This window comes from Trichogramma pretiosum, unplaced genomic scaffold (genome assembly GCF_000599845.2).
Source record: "Trichogramma pretiosum strain Unisexual culture from Peru unplaced genomic scaffold, Tpre_2.0 scaffold44, whole genome shotgun sequence".
In the NCBI taxonomy this organism is placed as follows: domain Eukaryota; kingdom Metazoa; phylum Arthropoda; class Insecta; order Hymenoptera; family Trichogrammatidae; genus Trichogramma; species Trichogramma pretiosum.
In genome coordinates, this window is record NW_019641632.1 from 1,175,633 (window position 1) to 1,200,839 (window position 25,207).

The window sequence follows — 25,207 nt, forward strand, 5'->3', positions numbered from 1 at the left end:
ACACGCGAAGTATCTCTCGATCTGAAAATCCGTGAAAATAGTTTTAGTCCACCGTCGAGCGATTTAAAAAACAACAACGACAACAACAACAAAAAGAAATGGCTGAACCGGAATTGAAGCCGAACCATGTGGAAGCGGGTTCCTTCAAGTACCAGGTCGAGTACAAGTACCGTCAGGAGTGGATCCTGGAGAACTACGACATGCTGACGACGATCAGGCCGGGCATGGATCCGCGCATGGTCATCAGGTCGCAGAGCTTCTACTCGCCGTGCGACGGCAGCGACTACGAGTGGCGGCTGATCCTCTATCCGAACGGCCTCGAGGACAAGACCCACGTCTCGCTGTTCGTCGAGTACCTCGACGAGGACAACGTGATAGCCAGCGTGAGGCTGTCGATCCTCGACGCCGAGCGCAACAGCTACGTCGAGGCGTTCGTGCGCGGCAGGAACTTCCACGCCCGGGACCGGGTTTACGGCGCCACGAGGCTGCTGCCCAAGTATCTGCTGGACGAGCCCTACGGCGTCGTCACCAAGAATCAGGAGCTGCACGTCGTCTGCGAGGTCAGCCTGGACCACGTGCCCAAGCAATCGCGCCGACTGCTCCACCTGAGCTGGCGCTCCATCGAGTTCGAGAGCTACGCGAGGCTCTACAACGAGGGCCAGCCCGGCTCCGACAAGGACGTCGTTCTGACGACCTCGGACAAGAAGAAGCTCTACCTGCACAAGCTCATACTGCAGTCGCGCAGCCAGATCCTCAAGACGATGCTCGAGCTCAAGAAGCCGGAGAACGGCAAGATCAACATCTACATCGAGGATTACGATTACAAGACGCTCAAGGAAGTCTGTCGATTCATCTACTGCGGCAGGGTCGAGGTCATGGACGGTCTCGCGGCCGACATGCTGGTGGCGGCCAAGTCGCTCGAGATGCCGGGCTTGGCCTACATCTGCGAGCAGTACCTCATGGACAGCATCACGGCCAACAAGGCCATGGGCTATCTGCAGCTGGCCGAAAAGGCCCACTCCGAGAATCTCAAGGTCAAGACCCTGAATTACATCGCCTTCAATTCGGCCAAAGTGATCCGGGCGAAGGAGGACGACTTCGAGGAGTCCTGCGAGAAGCTCAAAAAGAAGACCGTAGCCGAGCTGCTTCAAGTCATGTCCGATATGATAAATAGGGAAGAAGACGACGACGACGACGACGACGACTTATGATTTCTTAGTGAACGAGTGAATCGTGTGTATAGTGAAGTGAACTATTGCGCGAACGCAACGATTCGATTCAATTTTTTAATTTAATGAATTTCAGTGCGAGATAAACAGTTGCGCGTCGTCGTTTGAAAAGATCAAAGTATTGCAATTTTTGTAAGGGTAGGTGTTATAGGTTTACGGCGTTAAATTAACAAAAAAAAAAACATAAAACAGGGATATAATATCTGTAATTGATTTTATTCAACATACACATTGTAATATGTGATATAATTTTTGTACAATTGTAAATATTTTCTGAGACTATTTAACAAATTATAGGTCTCTTTAAACATATCTGTGTATACACTTTACACAAGTTCAATTTAATAGAATTTCACCATTTTTAACTGCGTAATATTATTGAGTGTAAATAACACGGAGGCCGATTTTTCATAATCAAAATGTTTTAACATACTTAAACTCCTAGTAAAATCGATGATATTGTAAAATAAGTATATGTTAAAGATACGTTAGAAAAATCGAAATAATTTGACAATTTTAGTATATGACTAATTGATTAGAATTTTGCTGAAAAAATCATGCAGTATAAAAAGCGAGACATATGTTGAATTTCAATAAGAATAAATATATTTTTTATATATATAGAATTTTTTCAAACAATCGAATTATAAATTCACCATACTACTCATACTTATCACTTGAAAAATTAATTACAAAAAATTTTTAAGTTTCTATCATCGCATTATTTTCAGTGTACCATATCACTGGAACATTTTTATACTTTATGCACACGGATAAGCTTACTTATGACTATATCGCTGTGACAATTCAGTGTTAGCAGCAAAAGCTTTTTGTGCGTTAAAGTACGTATATCAAATGTAATCGATACATAATCGACTATATTATGTACCGTTAAAAATATCATCGATCCGTCCATTCTTCAATTTAAAAAGTTATTTGAATGATATAATAATTTCAATTTCATTAATTTTTAATCAACAGACGTATGGCTTGGAAAAATTGATTTAAATTATGTGAGAGTTTAATATTTTCATTGACATATGAATGTTTATTTATCGGATTGATAATTCAAGCATTGAATTATTCCACAAAATTTGCTGCTTTAAACAATTTTTTTGATATTGAGTTTAACTGTTACTCTAAGAATGAAAATTCATTTTTCTTTGTCAAAAGTTTATATCACAGCTGAATCGGTTAAACTAAAATCATTTGTCCATTTTAAATATACGTCTTTTGAATAAATATTTAGTAGTATAAATTTCTCTCATTATATCATCCAATTTTATCTTAAAAATGCTAAAGAAGTATCAAATTCTTTCCTCGGTGATCTAACAGATAATAACAATTACAAATCTAGAGTAAATAGCATTTCTATTTGCATAAAAGTAACTCGTAGATTATAAATATTTTGACATTTTCACAGGCTTTTTTGAACCAATGAAAATGAAACGCGTTATTTTTTGATATCTGACAATTCTAAGGAAATACTTTTTCAGTATCCGTTTCAAACATCATCATGTCATGATTTTTTTATCGTACTGTCTGTACGAGGTGTATAAAAAAATATTTTAACCAGGCTGTCAGCCGGTTTTTAATAACAATGGCAGATATATAATAAAAAAGATTAATACATTATATATTCAAAATTGATAAAAAGTATTTAAGTTAAAATGTATTGTGTAGTGAAGACGAAAGAGAGATATAAAGAATTTAAACGTTATTTTAATTAGAGTAAACAATAATTTTATATCTTACACTATTAGGCTCTCTTTGAAAGTAAATTTACTGCTCGATAAAAGACAAAAATCTTTGCTAGTTGAAAAACTATTCAGTTCCTTCAATATACTGCTAACTCATTGAAATCATGTCATGTACCTTCAATACTTTTTTTACAGTAAATACAGTAAAATCTTTAAAAATATAATTTTGAACGAAGATTCCTTCTAATTTTAATTAAAACAGTTTTTATCATCGTTGATTGTTTTTAATATTTTTTTAAGATATAAAATTTTCACTACAGTATAATTGCACAACATTATTTTTCTATAAGTTCGATTCATATTGATCTTTGTTTTTCGTAAATTTACGATTTGTAAATAGTTTCCCAAAAAAAAAAAAAAAAAAATTGAAAGTAAAGAAGTCTGTTGTAAAGATGTGAGAATAAAAGGGAAATGATCTTATCGCACAGATTACGAGCTAAGACTGGGAAATTTTTAAATTATCACCAAATAAGTACGAGTTCGGCTACGACTTACCAGGAAGATTTTTTCATTCTTTATTCGTCGCCGAATTCTCTTATTGCACTATTCAACTAATTTTTCGGCAACATTGCACAGCTAATTTAGTATAAATGGAAGATTACCGCAAGTAATTTTCTATAAATCTTTAAAATATTTTCATTATTTATACATTTTATCTATTTTTGTAACGTTTGGTAGCATAATTTTCTACTACGGCAATTAAACTCGTCATGTACTGTTACATACTTAAATCTGAATTAAGTTTTACTTATGTTTTAGCATTCAATTGCTGTCTTTGGTCTCACTTAAAAGAGTTTAGAATTTATTTGGATGCTTCAATCAAATTTTTGCAGCTTCATTGATGATACCTTTTTGAACACTGATTTTTATTCTCTAATAAATTATATCATTGATAAAACTTCATTAAAAAATTTAAGGCCTGCATGATCCCTAAATTTATAATAGGTTCCCTTGTACCACAAACTTGAAAATCTTTAAGATTATTTAGCTTTCAGAATTAATAATTTATCTGCAAAAGTAAGCACCAAAATTGTACTAGTTATAAGTACTATTTTACAAATATCACAATCAATATATTAAAAATAAAAATATTTTATATTTTTAAGAATGTTCAAAAAATTATGAATTTTAAAAGTTTTAGTAAGTACATTTTGCTATTTATTAATATTCTCAAAGCCAAATATTCTTTAAATTGTAGTTGACTTTATAGTTTGATTCAATAGGCCAGTTTCAGAAATCTTTGATCGTTGCTATTGCAAATAATTCAATAAAACTCAAACTGTATTGTGACATGTCAACATAGGGTACATCACGAAGATCACAAAAATCTTCAGATACGTACCTTGCGAATATGTAAGAAACCGCTAAACTTAATCCACTATAATTTTGGTTTAAAACACAAATGAGGGTCATAAATGCTGCTTGCAAACCAAAAATCGCATCAATATATTTATTGAATGCAGTTCTGTCCTTTATACGAGGTGAACTCAATTCAATAATGCTTGGAGACAAGCTCAAAATAAAGCAAAGAAAACAAAGAACTTGTGGAACTTCATGTTGTAAAAGAACCTCTGTTGTAAAACATGCTACTGGAAATACTTCAATGATGCTTGTTAGAAGCTCGTAATATGTTCGAATCTTTTTTGTTGAGTTTACACCTCCTAAAAATTCAAAAATAATACTATTTTAATAACATTTCATCATAGTTATTTCTTGAATATAATAAAAAATTTATCAATTTTACCATATCGTATAATTCCAAGAACAGAATGAATTAAAAGAATTTGAAAAGCTCGTATTGCCCATCCTTTCTCAAGTATTTGTATTGAAAATGAATTATCGACAAATTGCATGCAGAAAAGAGTAATCACAAGTTTTACTACATGAGCAATAGCAGCTGATGGATTTGCCATTTTTCAAATGTTGGAAGATTGCTGAGTTAGATTGTGAATAATAAAACTGATTGTAAATTTGAAATTATTATTTTTTTCTTGATGTACTCTTAACTCAAAAAGGATTGATTGTTGTAAAAATACTGGAAGTATATGAAATATCACATAAATTCAAATATACAGATGTTGAAGCTACTGCATCTTAAACTTTGGATATCTGCAAGAGAAAAAATTATAAATAAATAACAAGTTCAAACGTAGGTCAAACAAATATCATTTTGCAATTAATTTGAGCAAATATCAATAGTTTACACAAAGATAATGAAAAAATAATGAAACATTTTTAGCAAAAAATTAAATAATGAGATAATTTTTTTATAGTCTCAATCTACTTTTAGAGAGTCCTAAACTTTAAAATCAAACTAATATCTTTTTAATGGTGGTAGATCACTTTACACTTAAAAATATTTCATCACCAATAAATCATCAGATAAGAAAGCAATTATAAGATAAGCTAACAAAAGCAGATAATCACTCAAGATTAAAGTGCGTTTAAAATCAAAATTTTACAAAATATACACTTTGTACATTGATCTTTATGAAATTCCCAGTTCAATCTTAACATATCTCACCAGAAAAAAGTTCAGAGGTCATTGATCAAATGTCACGTTTATATATTCTTAATTAAAGAAAACGAACGAGGCGAACTGAATTCTTTTAATTATGATTAAACGAGCTCGTTGACTTGAAAAAAAAAAATCAAAACAAACAAGCCGAGATTACGCGTAAGCATCATCAAAATAACGTATCACTCCTAAGGGTCTGAGAAGACTTACGTGTGTCTGTCGCTAAATTTTGGTCGATGGTCTGCGCTGGTAAAATACCCTGGCGCCATACGTCTAAAATAATACGCGTCGTGACACAATTTCAATATAAATGTAAAGTGTGCGCTCTATACCCGCACACGCAGTGAATGAAATAAATTCACCGCGCAAGATGTATACTATACAGTACAACACAACTAGCCACGCAATACACTTGCGAAAAGAGCATATGTATATGGAGTATAACTATTGCGATAATAATAATCGAACGCGTGCACTGCCCATCTGCCCGCGTTGATGTCAGTGTATACTGCTATACTATACACATACACTCGGTGTCGGAGTCGTGTTTTAACAACTATATAGAAACCCTAAACAGAACGTAGAGAGTGCCGAGAGTGACGCGGGGCGAACCCGCGCCGCTGTGTATATGTCATAGACCAAGTATTCGAAAGTCACTATGACAGTTATTGGCTTGGCTTCTGCTGACTCTTATGTTATGCAGGCCTCGCTGTAATATTTATTGAATAAATTCAGTTTCTATAAGTTGAGTCGTAGCAACTATAATATATTCTAGTTTTTAGATTCATAACGAAAACTGGTTTTTATACTAACTCAGGCGGATGAATTTTAAATGGTACTAAAGTTTTGAATAAATTGATTATATTTCGCAATGTATAACCTAAAGGAACTCGAAGAAAATGCAAAAAGTGCAGCGACCAAGCATGTCATCAACATGCTGCAGCGGCCAGGACAGCTGGAAAAAGTCGAGCAATACAAACACAGAATCGGTAGAAAGAAAGCCTCGGTGGAAACTATGTTAAAGACGGCCATGCAAAGTCAACTGGACGGTGTCAAAGTGGGCTTTGATCAATTGCAAAATTCATTGACAAGCATTAAAAGCATTGAGGAAGATTTGGATTCTTTTGATTCATTGTTCGACTCCATACCAACTCTCAACAATCAATTGCAATATGTGCAATCAGAAAATATGAAACACTCTCAGTATGTTATTGCGAAAGAAAATTTGAAACACATTTTCACAGTACCTGAAAGCATAGAGAGAACAAAACAATGGATCAATGAGAGTAAACTGCTACATGCGCATCAAAGTCTCATGGATCTTGAGAGTTCTAGAGATGATTTGATGTATGAACTCTACAGATTGCCTAATGAAAAGCCAGCAGATAAAGTAATGCTCAAAGCTTATTTTGAAGATGTTGAAGAACTGTCTCATCGTCTAGAAAAACAAATAAAATTAATTCTAAGTAGAACATTAAATACTGTCAGAAAAGAACCTACTATAATAGTTACTGTGTTGAGAATAATTGAAAGAGAAGAAAAGGCTGATCAATTTGCATTACAGCGATACAAGCAAAGTGGTGGTTTTATGCCTCCAGGACGACCAAAAAAATGGAAAGAAGTAGCCTTGGAAGTAATTGAAAAATCTGTTGTTGAGCGCATTGAAGGTACTCACATTGACCAAAGAAATGATAATAAAATGTGGTTGGTTAGATATTTGGAACTTACAAGATTAAATTTTCTGGAAGATTTGCGTGTAATTAAAACTCTATGTGTTCCATGCTTTCCACCATCCTATGATATTGAGAATAAATTTATTACAATGTATCATTCAAATTTGTCGCAACACTTGAAAGATATTATAAATGATGGATTAGAAGGAAATGAGTATGTATCATTACTTTCATGGATTTTAAATACCTATCAAGGTGCAGACATGATGGGCCATCCAGATTTGAAAATAAATTTGAAAAGTATTGGTTCATTGATTGAAACAGAAATTGTTGAAGAACTGCAAGAAAAATATTTGAAAAATATGTTACTCAATTATGAAGATTGGATGAAAAGAACTTTGGAAACTGAAAAAATTGATTGGTGGGCGAAAGTAACTCCTGAAGCTAATATGCATGAAATCTATTATCACACCGCAGCTCCAGTTATTATTTTTCAAATGATAAGTCAAAATCTTCAAGTTACCAAAACTGTTGGACCTACACTCACATCCAAAGCTCTCATATTAAGCATAGAACAAGTTAATAAGTATAGTTATCTGTACCGTCAGGCTATAATGGAATTCAAAAATAAGCACTTTGAAGATAGAAGTCAATCACCCTACTTCACCCACCATATGATCAATGTATTGAACAATTGTTTGAAGTTTATTGAATTGTCTCAACAAATTAAACAATTATATTGGGTACCATTTAATAATAATGATGCCACTGTTAAGTTTGAGGAACTTATTGACAGTTATCAAAAACTTCGCAATGAAGCTGCAGAAATCCTTTTACAAGAGTCATTTTTAGATTTGGAACTTCATTTCCATGAACTTTTAACTCAGAAATGGTTGCTATCGACTAAAGCTATTGATACAATTTGTGTTACCTTAGAAGATTATTTCCAAGATTACACTCACTTAAGTCCAAAAAATTTTGACTATGTAATTTCTGAAGCTCGAAACTTGATAGCAAAAAGATACATAACTTCAATGTTACAACGTAAAATAACATTGAAAAGTTATGATGAATGTCTTACTTGCATCACAAAAATAATTTTTGAGGCAAATCAACTCATAGCTTTTTTTTCCAAAATAGCACCAAATATGCAGTTAGAGTCATTTGAAATAATAAAAAAATTAGCAGAAGTAGTGAAATGCAAGGATCCAGAAATGTTATCATTGGATTTGCATTCTTTGGTGGAAAGATATCCAGATCTATCAGAGGATCAACTTGTCAGATTACTTCATTTGCGTGGTGATATACCAAGAAGCGAAGCAAAAGAAAAAGTATCATATATTATGGAAACTCATCATAATGGCCAGAAATTACTAAAATACGATCAGCAAAGTATATTTAGGCAAATTGTATTCCAAGATGGATTTTTGAATTGGAAATCTTAAAATTGTAAATGAATTGTTATTGAATATAAGTTTTTTATTATATATTTATACATAAAATTATTAATAAAAAAATCACGTAAAAATTTAAAAATTTATTGTTAGCTATTGGGAATAGGTTTTATGTCAAATAAATAATATATTCATATTAAAATAACTAAAAGAGTAATTTATATTATTCATCAAAGTTATTTGATGTATTTTCATTTTCAAAATGATTCGAAATGCTTTCTGGCTTCGGAGTGTGTATTTTATCCCCTCCATTTTTTACTCTCGATGAATGTCGTCTGCATGTGTTTTCAATCTTGGGCAGCTGTTGTAAGTTGTGACCACGCGGCCGCGACTGTCATTTCGAAACTTCGTTTTTTTGTTCATTTGTTTAGTTTTAATTGTTAATTGTAAATTAGTCCAAAATGACAGGTGATACTTTGGAAAGACGTGAACGTCTGTCTTATGCAGACAAAATAATTATGGCTCCTATGGTGCGAATAGGTACTTTACCTATGAGATTGTTGGCTCTGGAATATGGTGCTGATATTGTTTACACTGAAGAACTTATTGACTGGAAGCTTTTACGATCCACGAGAAAAGTCAATGGTTTGTACAGATTTAAATTTACGTTTATAGAATTCTTTTTCAATTTCTTTGGACAGTTAAGTTAAAAAATATTTCAACATAACCTATGAAAGAAGTAAACAATTTTGAACTAATGTATAAGTTTTATGATATTAAAACATTCAAGTTTTTCATATTGTTCAGTATGTTATTTATGTTAATTTTTATATTTTTCTTTTATAGACGTTTTAAAGACAATTGATTACATTGATAAAACCGATGGAACAATTATATTTCGTACCAGTCCACTAGAAAGATCAAAAGTTGTTCTGCAACTTGGTACAAGCGATGCTAAACGGGCCCTGACAGTTGCAAAACTTGTTGAAAATGATGTCGCAGGTATCGACATTAACATGGGTTGTCCCAAAAAATTTTCAATACTTGGAGGTATGGGTGCTGCTTTACTCAAACAACCAGAAAAAGCTGCAGATATATTAAAGACTCTAGTCGATGGATTGAGCATTCCTGTAACGTGTAAAGTTAGAGTTTTTGAGGATGTAGAAAAAAGTATTGAACTGTGCAAAAAATTAGCTGCAACAGGCATTTCAGCAATAGCTGTTCATGGTAGAACTCCAGATGAAAGACCTCAACATAGAAATAGAAATGAGACCTTAAAAAAAATTTGCGCAAGTATGGATATACCTGTCATTGCTAATGGTGGTTCAAAGGTAATGATTAGATTTTAATGCATTAAAAAAATATCTCTGACAGATATCATTAGATATCATCTAATATACATTTTTTATTTTAAGGAAATTGAAAAGTATAAAGATATACTACAATTTAAAAAAGACACAGGCTGTAGTAGTGTTATGATAGCACGAGCAGCTGAGTGGAATTGTTCAATATTTAGGTCAGCAGGTTTGTTGCCAATTGATGAAGTAATCAAATCATACTTAAAACTTGCATGTGATTACGATAACTCACCAAGCAATACGAAATATTGCATACAAAACATACTCAGAGAATTACAAGAGACACCTCTTGGAAAACGATTTTTGGATACTCAAACTCTTGAACAAATATGGTAAGGATTGCTTTATTAAAAATAAATTCTGAAAACTATTTTGTGGTATTTATTTTTAAATTTATTTTGAAATTTCAGTGAGCTCTGGGATATGGGCGATTACTGTCGTGCTAAGGCTAAAGAATTTAGCTCGCTTGGTTACACTGGTAGGTTCGACGTAGTTCCTGAGAGGCTAAGCCAGCTGGGAGGTGGCGCAGCAAAACGAAAACTCGAAGAGGAAGCCGGAGATGTTTTGTTGATGCGATGTAAATTTATTAGAAATAGTTATCCCGATGACCAAAGTCTACCGAAAAGTCAACTAAATAAATGGACACGAGAAAATAGAAAAAAATTGCCATCATATACGTCGATTAATGAAGATAAATTGTTCAGAGCTATTGTTGTAGTAGATGGGAAAAAATACGGTTCAACGTTTTGGTAAGTAAATTTTTTTTCTATATATTTGACTTTTATATCATATTTCATGCTCAATGTTATAAAATTATATTCTCATTCACCAGGGAAAAAAGCAAAAAATGGGCTGAACAAGGTGCTGCTCTAGTTGGTTTATGTGCATTAGGAGTCATCGATGAAGCAACTTTAACTAATGATGGAAACCTTCTTAGTTGACGTGTTCGTGAAAATAATTAGTTTTAAGTATTTATATGAAATATGCTTCAATTATTTTTGGAGTCATTTTGTACAAAAGAAGTATCATACAATATTTTACAAAGCTGTTATCTGTTCTGAAAGATTTAATATTATAATATTAAATTACTTTTATAAACAATTCAATAGAGAAATAATTTTTTTATCAATGACAATTTAATGAATAAAAGAGTTTTATTCTAATACATAAAAAAACATGTTTGAAATATCATTTCCTCATCGTGTTTTTGAAGTAAAAAAAAACAAAACAGCATGTACCATAAAAAGTCACTCGATTTTTCGCTCAGCGGCATAAAAAATCGGTTACATCGCTTCGTTTCGTTTGCACACTCGTCTACGTCTATATGTACACGCCGCGACCAAAACCAAATACAGTCGTATATCTATTCAAAAGGACATCCTGAATCAGTTTTTTCGCCATTGTAAAACCTGTTATTAATTTACTCGGAACAAAAAACAGAGTCCCGAAGTGCTACAAGCAGCCCGAGAGACATTATTTCGACCTTGGCTTCATAAAGATACACGAGCGCGTAAAGTTTGTGCAAACTTTTCGTATACACACAAGTACCCCGCGCGTTGCTTACATATTGAACACTGCTCCGAGACTCGGGCCTCGGTCGGACTCTTGTCTTAAAAAGAAATTTCATCCCAGCCGTGAAAATGCAAACAAGCGTCCATTTACTCGGATCGCTGCTTCTCGAGGCAGTACTATACATTAAATACACCACTATGACGAAACAACCCGTGCGCGATATATAGGTGTATGTAAAAGGACAGCAGCTGAAAAGGAGATGAGAAACTTTCTCGAGCAACATTATTCATTTTGACGGGGTATATAGCCTGCACTCGCACTCACAATATGTGTCGTTATATTTTATCGTGCCTCGTATATGCGGTTTGCACGCGTCGGTGTACCCCGATAAAAATCCTCATTGTTATCGTTGCGAAATTAACGGATCGCGCACTGGGTTCGAAGGTGAACATTATATATCTCGCGAGTCATCGTATAGTGTACCCGATTTTTTAGCAATTCTTCTCGTATGAGTAGGAGTGTTCTTTTTTTCGTCGCTTTTAACTCTTTTTTTGAAATGTTGCATGTAATTTTTTTTATCGCTATGGCACACAAAAAAAAATTTGAGCGCAAATCGAGTTTTGTACTATTTTTTAGCAACCATTTACTGTATCTGCATGGTAAGAATTTTTTTACTTCGAGTGCTTGGTTTAGTTGAAAATATCTTTATTATACTTTCAATTTTTTTTATTATTCAAAAACTGAATATTACAGCAACCTGTACCATTACATTATTTAAAAATATATTAATATCAAAAAATAGAATCGTCAATTGAATTCATAATATGTGCTCGCAATTTGAAAATAATTAAAAGTCCGAAAAAAATAAAAACAAATATAACATTTGATCTCATATTCCTACTTGTGAAAAATTTTCTGAAGGATGAACTGGCTATCATTTCCATTGAAGCTATTAAAAAAATGGAAAATTTTACTGCAGAGAATAAGCATGCACTAACAGGTATGTGACGTCAAACATTTGCGCTTTTTTTAACTGCAACCTCATTACTTACCGTATGGATTTTTATTCGAGTCCTGTAAGCTCTCAATATGATCATATACTTTATCGATAAACTGCTTTTTTACAATTAAGAAAGAGGATTATTGTCAATTACTGGTAAAATAACATACAGCTACAGTACTTGCTGTACAAATACTATACAAGCAAAATTGTACTTTTTTCTCTAAGAATACGACGAATAATCAGTGAAAAGGTTTTCAAATATTAACAATTATATTAACCTGAACCTTTTTAATGTAAGGAATTGATGAAACCCATGAATTGCATCAAAATCTTGAATAAATCATATGCAATCGTTAACATTTCGGAAACAACTCATGGAAGGCGGAAGTAAGAGAAAAAGTTAAAATATAATGTCATTCGAAAAAAAGATTAAAAGTTTTTACCTTTATAAGTGCGCATGTCACCAACGGTATTAAATTCTGAATTGAATATGAGTTGAAAATGTTTTTCTAAATAACGATAACATGAAAAAAATCGAATTTAAATTCGACAAAAAACTCGGTCCATTTGGTTATCAATGAGTAATACATTTTATAGTTTTATAGTTTGTACCTCGACTGTAGATGTCGCATCGCCAATCCCCAAGCAAAAAAATTCGACTTCGGTATTTTAGAGTAACGAATAACCAGACAAATTTAGTATCGGCAAGATTTTTTTTTGAAAACATCTATACATTTGCAAGAAAATTTGTTAAAAGCATTGATGTAATTTGAGAAATATCATAAAAAGCTCAAATAAATCACATGGGAGTATTAGCATTCGAGAAACAATTCGTGAACGTAAGAGGACACACGAACGTATTATATCATTTGGAAAAAAGATCGAAAGCTTTTACCTTTTAAGTATGCTTGTCACCAAATGCAAAGTTTCACTGCTATTATATAAAGCCGAATACAATGAAAAACATTGATGATAAATTCAAGATCAGGATATAATTATTTCGTAAAAGGTACAATGCAATATATTTTCATAATTATGATGGATTGAATTATATGAAGTTGGATTGGGAAGATTTTAATTATAAAACAAGAAAGTTAGAGGCAATAATATCTTTTATTGTTGTAAAAATGGTTCATGTTTTTGATCCATAATAAATATTTTTGTGCGTAATAATACAGTGCCGAAGAGCATTAAAACATTTTCAATAAAGCTACAATTTTTTACTTTCAGTATTACTTCTATAGACACTAAAGATCGATCGTGCACGATTTAATTGTCCAAGAAAATCACACCTCTAGTTTACAAGATTACGGCGGAATCTCGTTGGGTCGCTCGAAGTCGACCGATGTTTTTTTCAAATTTACAAGACGGCAAGAGGAGCGGCGTGGGCGACGTGCAGAGCCGGTGCGGCGTGAACGGCGTGGAGAACCGGAGCGGCGTGGACGGTGTGGACGGCCAGTGGGGCGGCTACGGCCAGTGGGGCGGCGGCGTGGTAGGTCGTGGTGATGACCGGCGAGCTCTTGGAGATCTTGACGGTGTTCTGGTAGCTGGTGGCCACCGGGGCCGAGGCGATGACGGGCGCGGCGTGCACCACCGGCGCGGCGGCTACCAGCGGGGCGGCTGCCAGTACACCGGGCTTAGGCGCGGCCAGGGCGCAACCGACCAGGGCGAGGAATACGGCCAACTTGAACATCTTGAATACACGAGTGTTTTTGGAGCTTCGAGCTTGGCGGATCGACTGACTATTGCGAGGAGCAAGCTTCGATTGATGCTCGATCAAATTCGCCGCCGCGTATTTATACGAGCGCGTCGGGAAGATCTCGCCAACGAGGTGGCTATGTACTTCCATGTGATACGTCCAGTGCCAAGGACGTAGAGAGGCGATGGTTTCGTAAAGTTTTTACGTATACGCGCGAGGCGGTGCCGCATACATGGTGGTGGTGGTGGTGGGTGATGTCGCGCATGCAGATGTAACAAAAAAAAGCCCTTCACTCGATACGTACCGAAACTGGACGCACCAACGACAACGAGTGGGGAACGAGACGCGTAAATATATATCGCCAACCGAGCATAATAAGCCTATCCAAGGACTTTCTTTGTGAGGATGAGTTTACGAACGCGTCTGGTACCGATGGAAAACAAAAAAAAAATAACGTCAATACGATTGTATTTTTTGTTTCGTTGAATGAAAAAAATACATAAATAAAATCATTATAAATATTTTCTTCTTCTTTTTTACTTATGTTACGTAACGTTTTTAATTTTTCTCATTTGTGATTTACTTCATGTGCGAATGTTATTGTCACGATTTGAAAATTACTTTAACCAAATTTATCTATTTATTAGCTATCCGTCCATTTATAATCTTGGTTACCCTATAATGCTTCGCGTTTTTTGTGCGCCATATATTCTATCAAACAACATACCTAACAACTTGTAGACATTTTTCGTGCTTTGATTCATATATAATTATTTTCATTTTACCACTTGCAGATTTACAGATGATGTCATTCGCCATCTAGCGGTAGAGACTCAAAGTGGTATTTTATCGTACGCAAGGAAGTTGAAAACTGTTTGGAATTTTTCTAAAGAGTTTAATTGTCTTGACAAAAACAAGTTATTTAATAGTAGGGTATTTTAAAACATTTCAAATGGCTATATATTTTGGGTTGTTCGATCATTATTAATGACGATCATTTCTACCGGTTTATACATCCTAAAAGTTTCAAAATTTGAAAAATTTCAACAACAAAAATGAGTAAGACTTTACTCAACGTGCATACCGGAAATGAAAGAACGTAATCAGTAAAGAATATAGGAACAAATTACATCTATGATCCTCAAAAATTCAGACTGATCGATATTGAACGCATTTCATAAGATGTCGAGTAACTACTTAATTGATGAAAATCACGAAAAGTCATTATGTCAGGACTTCACAATAGCTGTGACTATAGCTGCTGATACATGAACATGATGGTTTTTCTTTAAAATAAGTTTATTGTCAGTGCACGTGGGCATTTTGACAGTCACGTTGTTCTTACCCAGCGATCCCTCGTTCTTAGTCGGGCTGCGCGTAGCACTTAATATGGCATCGAGTGAAGTCCGGCGAGCTTTAGCTTATCTGACGGTTTTCGGTCGCCTAAACATCTTTGACTATTCGCCACCAGGTCCACGAGCACCGAAGATTCCGTCGATGCTTCGAGGACGAATCAATGTGAGCGTGGTGCATTATTGGGCATTACACAAAGTCAAATATATGAGTCTTTGATCTCTCAAGTAATAAAAAAATTCTATATCGATATATTACAATTATTTTTTCCATTTTCAAAGTTTTATGGGCTGTTTATTTTGACTGTAATAGAAATATTAATGTATAATATGTGTAGAAACGCCTCACATTACGCAACGTATCCCTTCACATGATTCGGCAAACGTTCCTATTGCTTGGTTTACGCGGATTCAGAGCCCTAAAGTGCAGAAAAATTTGCAACAATACTCGTCATTTAACTTAAATAATATTTGAATAATTTTTTTGTTTGAAAGACAATTTTAATTTACTGAAATTAAAATTATTTTTATTAAAAATTACCGCAAAATTTCAACGAAAATCCATGGTTATGTATTTTCAAGACAATGATTTCTATTTTGGCTAAGAATATAAACTTATCTTATAAACTACTCTAAAATGTTTTCAAATCAATGGTATGAATGAATGTTAATCAAATTCATGTAAATTATCAGCGATAAAAAGTATAGAATCTATTTGGACACTGGCCAAGGCTACCTACTTTTTTTCTCAGTATACATAGACAAAAACGATCAGGCTTCTGTTTAAGACACCACGGAGTTTACAGAGGAAGATCGCATAGATCGCAGCAAGGGGTTTTCCCCAACAAAAAAAAACTATTTTATTAATTATAAGCGACTGTGTGTTGTTAGTCATCCTTGGCCAATACAGCGCGGACGACGTAATCAACGCTTATCACAAGCTCTTGAATCAACTTCGTCAAGTTGACATTTGAATCAACGATCAGAAGGGCCAACTTCCAATCCCCTGAGAGATTTTGCGTAAGAAAGAAATAGATTCAATATTCTCGGATTCCGTAAAGGATAAGTATAAAGAGCCGATGATTTATAAAAAACGTTTATCATTATTAGAGCAAGTCACGAAGTTCTTAGCTCGCATCGGCTACAAAGACGAGCTCGAAGTCGATAAAGACGATCAGCCATTAGTGCATCGTACCACGTTAGTGCATGATGTGGACAGTCTATTCGAAATTTTTCACGGATTTGATGTGGATTACACCGACGGAATCGATTCGATGCATTTTCACGTGGCCTGCAGGTACGGCCTCGAGTAGGTCGTCCAAAAATTCCTCTAGCTCGGACAGGTCAATTCCAATTGCTTCGAGCTTAAAACGGGCGATTCACCGCTGCACTTGGCCGCGTGAGGCGTATTTGGCAATCGAGTTTGTCTAAATCAATGTTATCATAACTAATATCTTTATTCCTTGAAGTTAGGAATTTCTTAATTTTTCAAAATGTCACTTTGAATAGAGCAATTTACTTTAGTTATTTTCATTTACTTTTTGTGCAAACTAATAATTTGTAATTACTTGACGTCACACGACTCTCGACTCGATATTTATATTTAATCCTCTTTTAGTATTCTATATTACGTACAAAATGCAATAGCTTTTAAACGTGCAAAGCAAAATCGAAGATGTAGAAATGAATTTTCTTGTTCCAATGAAAAAACAGTAGCAAATTAATCAACTGACTTTTTAATGAGTTACTGGTATTTTGAATTGTGTATGTATACAAAAATATGAAATATGATCACAGTCAAGGCGTTCAATATTTTGAAAACAGCGTATATTATTTAAGCTAGACCGTGTATAAAGGCGATTTACATAATTAAAATTTAATTCATACGCAACTCGAAACAGTTTGAGTCATTGCGTTACGTGCATTGAACAACACGTATGTGTACTCGAGAGGAGACAATGTGTATACGGTTTAAAGTAGCCATCCCTTCACTTCTCGATAATGAACGTGACGAAACTGGAGTAAACACACGAGTACGCGCACTCCCACTCGTTCCGAGAACCAAAAAAGAGTCCTTATCAATGGGTTGCGGCACAATACGCAGACTCCGTAATATTATTTCACGTGAACGTACTATAACCAGCAGCAGATCGCCATGGATATATAAGCGCGACCGGAGCTCGGAAAAGGCATCATTCGCTCCTTGCAGCATCTCAGAGTCAAGTCAGCTCGAAGCTACCTCCTCGCCTTCGCCTTCCTCCCTCCTCGAAGATGTTCAAGTTGGCCGTGTTCCTCGCCCTGGTCGGTTGCGCCCTGGCGGCGCCCAAACCCGGTCTTCTGCTCGCCGAGCCGGTGGTGCACGCCGCCCCCGTCATCGCATCGGCCCCTGTGGCCACCAGCTACCAGAACACCGTCAAGATCTCCAAGGACAGCGGCGCCAAGACCGTCGTGACTCATCATCTGGCTGCACCAGCTGCCGTCGTGCCCGTAGCCACCGTCCATCATGCCGCACCTGTGATCACTCATCACGCCGTTGCTCCCGCAGTCGCCACCATCACTCATCACGGCAATGTCCACCTCAGCCACGCCGTACCCACCCTCGCCGTCGCCCATTACTAAATGCTTTATTTGAGTCATTTTATAATATATTACATGTAAGCCGACAGCCGAATATCAACTACCAAACTCTGTTGAATGTGTTCCTTTCTTTTGAAATAAAATAAATATTATTTAGTTTTTAAACCAAACTGAACTTTTCAATTCTTTACCGTGCCTTTTTCATTTTTTTGTCTTCCACTGAAGTTTTTGGGGTACTAAAATTTTACTTTTATTTTGAGATGATGGTAAATTCGAATTTTTAAGTTATAAAAATTAAAAAGAAGTCTGCCAGCATCATCGATATCTTTGATAAGGACGTCTTTTCGTGCGTCATCGCGCAGCTTCGAGTACTTCCCGTAAAGGCAAGGATGGTACGTGGAAAATTCTCGAAGTCACCGTCCTTCGAGTAAACGAGAAACGTTATGATATGCGCATGGAACGGTCGCTCGTTTCACGACAGTGCAAGTACTCATCGAAGCAAAAAAATGTTATAAATTTTTTTTCTCGTCGATTTCTGATGCAATAGAATGAGTAATTACAATAACTAGGAAAGGTGAACAGCACAGCAAGTTTGAGTATTAGTAGGTATATTTGTGAGTTCTTGCCTGGGAAAAATAATAAATTATTTACAATGCAATTAGCATTAGACAACAACTGTTGGAATTATTCAATAAAATTTATTGATTTAAAATTAACTCTTTAAAAATAAATCGCTCAAATTCCTCTTAAAGCAAAACAGTAAAATATTTAAGTCAATATAAGCATCGAGCTTTTTTACATAAAAATGCGCTTATTTTTTTCACATAATGAGATAAAATAAACATTAGAACAGCTTGTAATATCATTGGAAATTACATTTTTCGATGAGCCTTCTGAACAAATACATTAGACCGAACGTAGCGGTTTTTTGATACAATTAAACACGAATTTTATAAATTTATTAAGAGCTTGAGTGATGCACCGAATCCACGTGGATTTTAAGATGACTCACCCGTATAAATATTTTTCCGCATCTATCACATTTAGGTCTTGCATTATTGGGCACCGAATTGTCGTGCTTTTTGAGATTACTCTTCGTCTTAGATTTTTTTCCACAAATATCAAGTGCATAAGGGATACCTTTATGCAACAATTTGATATGCCTCTTGAGATTTACCTTTTGAGCGTATTTATTTTCACATATATCACTTGCATATTCAACACCATTGTGCACTGAATCGATGTGGGTCTTGAGATGATGTTTATAAGTATACGACTTGCCGCATATACCGCATTTATAAGTGAGACCAGTATGTACTGATTCGATGTGGGTCTTGAGATGATGTTTATAAGTATACGACTTGCCGCATATACCACATTTATAAGTGAGACCATTATGCACTGCATCTACGTGGGTCTTGAGATGATCTTTTCGTGAAAATGTCTTGCCGCATATATCGCATTTATAAGTGAGACCATTATGTACTGAATCGATGTGATTTTTCAAATTAACTTTTTGTGAAAATGTCTTGCCGCATATATCGCATTTATAAGTGAGACCATTATGTACTGAATTGATGTGGGCCTTGAGATGAACTTTTTGTGAAAATGTCTTGCCGCATATATCGCATTTATATGTCAGACCATTATGTACTGAATCGATGTGGGTCTTGATACTATCTTTTCGTGAAAATGTCTTGCCGCATATACGGCATGCATGTGTGACACGATTGTGTACTGCATCTACGTGGGTCTTGAGATGATGTTTATAAGTATACGACTTGCCGCATGTATCGCATTTATAAGTGAGACTATTATGCACTGCATCGATGTGGGTCTTGAGATGATCTTTTCGTGAAAATGTCTTGCCGCATATATCGCATTTATAAGTGAGACCATTATGTACTGATTCGATGTGGGTCTTGAGATGATGTTTATAAGTATACGACTTGCCGCATATATCGCATTTATAAGTGAGACCATTATGTACTGAATCTACGTGGGTCTTGAGATTACTTTTTTGTGAAAATGTCTTTCCGCATACGTGGCATTCGTGCATGGTTTTATTATGCTGGGAATCGATGTGGGTCTTGAGATGACCTTTTTGTGAAAATGTCTTTTGACATATATCACATGCGTGGGTTATGTGATCATGCGAAGATTTGACATGTCTATTCAAATTAGGCTCATTTGCAAATTTCTTTCTGCATATTTTACACGAATGACTTTTATCTTCGCGAGCCGAGCTGGCGTGTGCTTTGAGCCTATTTTTGTTATTAAACTTTTCCGTAATTTTTTCATTTTGTCCGCTGAGTACTCGATCAAATTTGAATTGCATTGCTTCTTCGCCGAAAAATTCATGTTTCATTTCACCCACGGGTTCGGGTATTTTAATTCTATCATTAGTTTTATAATCAAAACTACATTTCACATCCAGCAAGTGATTTGAAGGATAATTGTCCATTTTTCTAACTACTAATAAATCCATACTGGGCTTTACGTCTTCGCATTCTATAACTATCTCTATATCATCATTGAACTTACGTTCATGATTTTCGTCATATTCTTGAAGGATTTTGATCTGGAATGAAATTGACATTAAGTAGAATTTTAATTTAGAAATGCCGAATAAGATATTCATACATAAGTATCATCTCTTACTGGATTTTCTTGCAGAAATGATAGAGGGTATAAGTCGAGTGTCTTGTCAGTTACTATACCATTATTTTCATTAGGCGACACGTCTACAGGTTCATTTTTGACTCTAAAATAATTCGAATAAGATTAAGTATTATAGTATAATACCTGAAAAACCTTCATTCTTGTGAAATAAAAATTACCTGACAGGATATAAACCACTGGATTCCATGTTTTTAACTTGAATTTTAGTTAACGACGATTGTTCTGTTGTAGTGTTACACATCAAACTAACTAACATACAATTTACAGTAGTATTTACAAATCGTCATGTCATGACAATTTTATCGAATCAATTATAAACACAGCAACACCAAGTTAATATATTATATTGAAGAGTTTTATTATTGATTTGCCGAATGATTTCATAATTTTTCGATCATCCATCATATTTTGAAAAAAAAGATATGTTCTAAGATGCGCAAAGAGCAAGACTTATTTTTAATTTTCAAACGAAATAAATATTACATACATTTTTAAGAAAATAACTGTAGTGCGTTAATTAGAAAAAAAGTATTAAAGTCAACTTCACTTGATTTTATAAAGAATTTTTCATCGAATGTAGAAATAATAATAACTAAAAGATGAAGGGTTTTGGGTGAAAAAATGAATATACGTTTAGTTTCCATTGATTATTTTTTTTTTATTGAATATTTAATTTGTTCAATCTATTCTTCATTAACGTTTGGTAAAAAAATATTGCTATAACATGGTTACAACAACGCAGGCGATCTTATACGATACGATCAAACATGTCCTTACAAAAAATACAGGTAGCTTAAAATTAAGTGGCAATCGCGAGCGATCTTGAAATTTCGCATCGCGTCGCCGAATCGTCACAGTCTTTCGCCTTTACAATCAAAGAGGCAACGTTCTCGTACATTATCTTGCGTATATGATATTTATACGTAGTGCAGAGACGTGTGGTGAGCCACGGCCAGTGGGGCGGCGTGGGCGACGTGCAGAGCCGGTGCGGCGTGAACGGCGTGAAGAACCGGAGCGGCGTGGACGGCGTGAACGGCCAGTGGAGCGGCGGCGTGGTAGGTCGTGGTGATGACCGGCGAGCTCTTGGAGATCTTGACGGTGTTTTGGTAGCTGGTGGCCACCGGGGCCGAGGCGATGACGGGCGCGCCGTGCACCACCGGCTCGGCGAGCAGAAGGCCGGGTTTGGGCGCGGCCAGGGCGCAGCTGACGAGGGCGAGGAATACGGCCAACTTGAACATCTCGAAGGATTTGTGATTTTTTTCTTTTCTCGACTTTCGACTGACTTTTGCAAGGCACGAGCTGCGATTGATGCTCTGTATGGCTTAGCAAGGCTCTTTTATACTCGGCAAAACGAGTGGTAAAATATACGTACGCGTGTGTACCAGTATACGCTGGATCTGCTCAGTGCCAAGGCCTGTGAAAGCGCGCCTCGCAGCACGCCGGTTTTTTTTCGGGGGGTAAGCCTTTGTTGAATTTGCCCGCTCCTTTGTGCCTGGCGCGTTCTTTAGGAAGGAGACTGTGACTCCGTACACGCATCTCGAGTATAGCAGAGATTTTGTTTTGAACCGGGACAAAAAATGATGATCGAAGTCGCTGTTTGTTGTTTCAATTAGACGTCTAGACGCTTTATAGATTAGAGAACCGATCGCTTCTAACGGTATACGGTTTCCTGATTAACAGATACGGTAAAGCCAATTTTTCGTTAGATAATTATAATATCTAATTCGGAGTCCAACGTGTTCCCCGCGATGACGCTTCAGAAACGAAAAATACATTAATATTAATAATGCCTCGCTCGCGAGATCGAAATTCAATTATGGCTCTCTCGACTTGGCACCGTTTGATAATTGCATTGACATGTTAACACGCTTAAATCGAGCGCGTAAAGAAGAGAACATCGTCTTGCCGATAATCGCGCCGATCGATGCGCTTTATGTAATACCCTATTATGTGTTACATAGCTTAATAAAGCTTACCGTGCACGCGCGCGCGTCCGAGCACGAGGGACTCGTGCGTGCGTAAAAATACGTGACTCGCCGATCGGGGAGCTTTCTTTTTTTCCGGGTTCGCGTGCGTGCATTATGTGCATATACACATGCACTGCAGCGAAAAAGGATGGCTCGCAAGATGCGGGGACTCGAATCGAGTCCAAATTTATTAGCATAATGTTTCGAAGTAGATCGAGCGCATGAACACCGGGCTGTGAAGTAACGTTTGGGTTTTTTTCATTGTTTTTTTTTCACGACAATACTTCGTCGGGTAATGGATTACTTTTATCGATCGAAAATTTGAATTAAATTAAAGGAGTATTAAATAAGGCTACAACGTATATTATTTTGAAAATATGAAATAAAATCTGATGCCGCTGTAAAGGGACAGATTCGAATTAATTTTCAAAACACAAGTCCGTCATCGTCGAGTTGTTTTTATCGAAATCGAGTCCCGAGAATAACACATACATCATCGCTAAAATTCGGTTTTTAATATATTCAACTGCCAGTACAATTTGGGTACACAATACTCAAGGACTTGCCTCGCGCGCGCGTTGACACACATCTCATCGTTCGATGTATGTATGTACCTCTTGATACAATTTCAGCCATGCAAAATCTCATAATTCCATCTCAGCAGCTTATAATAAGCGGAACGAATAGCACATGTTGTGCACAGATCGCGGAACAAGTGTTTACCAATTCTCGTGCCAACCTATATTATAGTTAAAAAAAAAAAAGAATAATGAATTTATTACTTTGCGAAATGTACTGCTTGTAAGCAGAGCTCGCGATTAAAGACAAAAAAGTCCTTGACCCTGTGACGTCGCTTATACAAGTTAAACGACGCCTAATATACGTTTGCATGTAACGACAATGAGGCATTTTTACCTACGAAATTAGCGTTTATTTTCCGCGCCACGCGTCGATGTGTTTATATGGATATTCTCTAGCAGCTGCCGCGTATAGCTTCTGGGTTAATGAACTTTGCGTCTTTTATTAGCGCGATCTTTGATGACGGAAATGAAAGAAGCGCGACATTATAACTCGTTGACTGCCGCGAGATTTCACACGTGATTGAAATATTTACCAGTTTGGGTCTCGCGTCCGATCATCGTGATTCTTAATGGACGGCAGCGGCGTTGTATATTTTCGACGTGTTATTTTGGTTTTCAATTCTGGAGAGAGAAAAAACCTTACCCTCGATGCAGCAACGTCGACTTCTTTTCTTCGCGTAAAAAAACTTGAATCATCGTAGACAGAGAATTTTGTCAGTTAATAGACGACGTAAGTTGAGTTTCGAGAATCTTTTTTTGTTTATTTTTATATTTTTTTTTTGTTTTCAAGTGGCAGGTATTCGGAGAAACCCCATCGCCGGAGGGCACGGTTTAATTTTTGTTTATTTTTGTCGTAAAAAATTAATTTTATTCGAAGCGCATAGATTTTTTATACAATCTGATACAGATTATCTACAGCAAAATTTTTTACAATTACGTTAAAAATGTATCGAAATCAATATTGACACACACAATGTGTCACTCAAAGAATAACATACGATTACGAGCGCAGCTCGTTTAAAAAAACAATCGATCGCGTTTTGCAATAACACTATACAACACGGGACTCGAGTGCTCGTCGTCGCTAAATACATAAACTCCCATCTGGGTTATTATATCACCGGAGTCATAATATCGATGTAAATTACGAGGTAGGCGATGTTCTGACTCGCACCTCGCATATACATACGTACGGTATATACCATAGAAAAAAAAACGAAGAAGAATAGGAGGAAGGAGAAAAGAAAAAAAGTGTAACGCCGGGGTGAGCATAAAATATAATTTATATATCGAGCGCGCGCGGTATATTACGTAAAGAGCCGATCGTCGGCGATCGGTAAGCATAATGATACATTGCAATATTTGTATACGCATTCGCGAATTTCGATCGATTATTATTCGTTTCACCGGCCGTTTGGCGCAGGTGTCGTGTATATTATTTGATCGTTTCCTCAAAAGGTCCTCAAAGAGACGGCCCAGACAGAGAGAGAACAAAAAACTGTCCCTTTCGACATAATATACGTACATCGTGTGTATAAAAGCGGCACACACAACGAGAGCGAAAAGTACACATAACGCGCGCAACACTTTTTTTTATGTATTACGAGTTTAAAAACTAAAACTCTATGCTCTCGACCGTCTACTCGAATTTGTATGTATGTGTGTCGTACATACATAAGTGACCCATTTATTTCCACATCGCATAAGTATATTCGCGCGCCGCCACCGCTGCTGCTGTAAAATATCGTACGATCATACATTAAACATGTGCATGTTCGCGGCCGCGCCAAGAGACATAATACACTTGCACTTTTTTACCCGCACTCGACTGCCCCGTGTGTGTGTGTGTGTGTGTGTGTGTACATTTGTGTATTATTAATTCAACGTTTTTCATTGCGCGAT

The 25,207-nt window shown here is 35.9% G+C and overlaps 8 protein-coding genes across 9 annotated transcripts; 4 read left to right on the plus strand and 4 right to left on the minus strand.

Annotated features, from left to right (window-relative positions):
• The first annotated feature begins 98 nt into the window (after positions 1 to 98).
• Positions 99 to 1,211, plus strand: LOC106659998 (speckle-type POZ protein-like). The gene has a single exon (XM_014382808.1). It carries the CDS (start codon positions 99 to 101, stop codon positions 1,209 to 1,211), a length of 1,113 nt encoding a protein of 370 aa, XP_014238294.1.
• Positions 1,212 to 4,095: 2,884 nt separating this feature from the next.
• On the minus strand, positions 4,096 to 6,051 carry LOC106660154. 2 transcript variants are annotated; one of them, XM_014383013.2, is made up of 3 exons: positions 5,718 to 6,051; positions 4,734 to 5,098; positions 4,096 to 4,650 (listed from the first exon to the last, which is right to left on the minus strand). In XM_014383013.2, the coding sequence occupies exons 2-3, from the start codon at positions 4,900 to 4,902 to the stop codon at positions 4,220 to 4,222; spliced, it is 600 nt and encodes a 199-aa protein (XP_014238499.1). In that variant the 5' UTR covers positions 4,903 to 5,098; positions 5,718 to 6,051; the 3' UTR covers positions 4,096 to 4,219. The 2 variants fall into 2 exon arrangements, with proteins under 2 accessions (XP_014238499.1, XP_014238500.1); XM_014383014.2 differs by lacking the exon at positions 5,718 to 6,051 and adding an exon at positions 5,514 to 5,624.
• A 108-nt stretch (positions 6,052 to 6,159) lies between these two features.
• On the plus strand, positions 6,160 to 8,695 carry LOC106660152 (exocyst complex component 3). The gene has a single exon (XM_014383010.2). It carries the CDS (start codon positions 6,379 to 6,381, stop codon positions 8,623 to 8,625), a length of 2,247 nt encoding a protein of 748 aa, XP_014238496.1. The 5' UTR covers positions 6,160 to 6,378; the 3' UTR covers positions 8,626 to 8,695.
• Positions 8,696 to 8,790: 95 nt separating this feature from the next.
• Positions 8,791 to 11,037, plus strand: LOC106660153 (tRNA-dihydrouridine(20) synthase [NAD(P)+]-like). The gene is made up of 5 exons (XM_014383012.2): positions 8,791 to 9,219; positions 9,421 to 9,905; positions 9,990 to 10,264; positions 10,343 to 10,681; positions 10,765 to 11,037. The coding sequence occupies exons 1-5, from the start codon at positions 9,036 to 9,038 to the stop codon at positions 10,871 to 10,873; spliced, it is 1,392 nt and encodes a 463-aa protein (XP_014238498.1). The 5' UTR covers positions 8,791 to 9,035; the 3' UTR covers positions 10,874 to 11,037.
• A 2,770-nt stretch (positions 11,038 to 13,807) lies between these two features.
• On the minus strand, positions 13,808 to 14,140 carry LOC106659997 (larval cuticle protein F1-like). Its single transcript, XM_014382807.1, has one exon. The coding sequence runs from the start codon at positions 14,138 to 14,140 to the stop codon at positions 13,808 to 13,810; it is 333 nt and encodes a 110-aa protein (XP_014238293.1).
• Positions 14,141 to 17,769: 3,629 nt separating this feature from the next.
• Positions 17,770 to 18,117, plus strand: LOC106659996. Its single transcript, XM_014382806.1, has one exon. The coding sequence runs from the start codon at positions 17,770 to 17,772 to the stop codon at positions 18,115 to 18,117; it is 348 nt and encodes a 115-aa protein (XP_014238292.1).
• A 759-nt stretch (positions 18,118 to 18,876) lies between these two features.
• Positions 18,877 to 21,018, minus strand: LOC111693756 (zinc finger protein 492-like). Its single transcript, XM_023459335.1, has 3 exons — positions 20,916 to 21,018; positions 20,719 to 20,839; positions 18,877 to 20,656 (listed from the first exon to the last, which is right to left on the minus strand). Exons 1-3 carry the CDS (start codon positions 21,011 to 21,013, stop codon positions 19,037 to 19,039), a joined length of 1,839 nt encoding a protein of 612 aa, XP_023315103.1. The 5' UTR covers positions 21,014 to 21,018; the 3' UTR covers positions 18,877 to 19,036.
• Positions 21,019 to 21,674: 656 nt separating this feature from the next.
• Positions 21,675 to 22,117, minus strand: LOC106659995 (neuropeptide-like 3). The gene has a single exon (XM_014382805.2). The coding sequence runs from the start codon at positions 21,993 to 21,995 to the stop codon at positions 21,675 to 21,677; it is 321 nt and encodes a 106-aa protein (XP_014238291.1). The 5' UTR covers positions 21,996 to 22,117.
• Positions 22,118 to 25,207: the final 3,090 nt, after the last annotated feature.

What these genes read in the sequence shown, in the direction of transcription:
- LOC106659998 (XM_014382808.1), top strand. Translation starts at nt 99, where the DNA reads ATGGCTGAACCGGAATTGAAGCCGAACCATGTGGAAGCGGGTTCCTTC.
- LOC106660154 (XM_014383013.2), bottom strand. Translation starts at nt 4,902, where the DNA reads ATGGCAAATCCATCAGCTGCTATTGCTCATGTAGTAAAACTTGTGATT. An exon ending in TCTTGGAATTATACGATATG is followed by an intron (nt 4,651 to 4,733) that starts GTAAAATTGATA and finishes TTGAATTTTTAG; the next exon opens with GAGGTGTAAACTCAACAAAA.
- LOC106660152 (XM_014383010.2), top strand. Translation starts at nt 6,379, where the DNA reads ATGTATAACCTAAAGGAACTCGAAGAAAATGCAAAAAGTGCAGCGACC.
- LOC106660153 (XM_014383012.2), top strand. Translation starts at nt 9,036, where the DNA reads ATGACAGGTGATACTTTGGAAAGACGTGAACGTCTGTCTTATGCAGAC. An exon ending in ATCCACGAGAAAAGTCAATG is followed by an intron (nt 9,220 to 9,420) that starts GTTTGTACAGAT and finishes TTTCTTTTATAG; the next exon opens with ACGTTTTAAAGACAATTGAT. An exon ending in TTGCTAATGGTGGTTCAAAG is followed by an intron (nt 9,906 to 9,989) that starts GTAATGATTAGA and finishes TTTTATTTTAAG; the next exon opens with GAAATTGAAAAGTATAAAGA.
- LOC106659997 (XM_014382807.1), bottom strand. Translation starts at nt 14,140, where the DNA reads ATGTTCAAGTTGGCCGTATTCCTCGCCCTGGTCGGTTGCGCCCTGGCC.
- LOC106659996 (XM_014382806.1), top strand. Translation starts at nt 17,770, where the DNA reads ATGTTCAAGTTGGCCGTGTTCCTCGCCCTGGTCGGTTGCGCCCTGGCG.
- LOC111693756 (XM_023459335.1), bottom strand. Translation starts at nt 21,013, where the DNA reads ATGTTAGTTAGTTTGATGTGTAACACTACAACAGAACAATCGTCGTTA. An exon ending in AGTGGTTTATATCCTGTCAG is followed by an intron (nt 20,840 to 20,915) that starts GTAATTTTTATT and finishes GAATTATTTTAG; the next exon opens with AGTCAAAAATGAACCTGTAG. An exon ending in CAGTAAGAGATGATACTTAT is followed by an intron (nt 20,657 to 20,718) that starts GTATGAATATCT and finishes ATTTCATTCCAG; the next exon opens with ATCAAAATCCTTCAAGAATA.
- LOC106659995 (XM_014382805.2), bottom strand. Translation starts at nt 21,995, where the DNA reads ATGTTCAAGTTGGCCGTATTCCTCGCCCTCGTCAGCTGCGCCCTGGCC.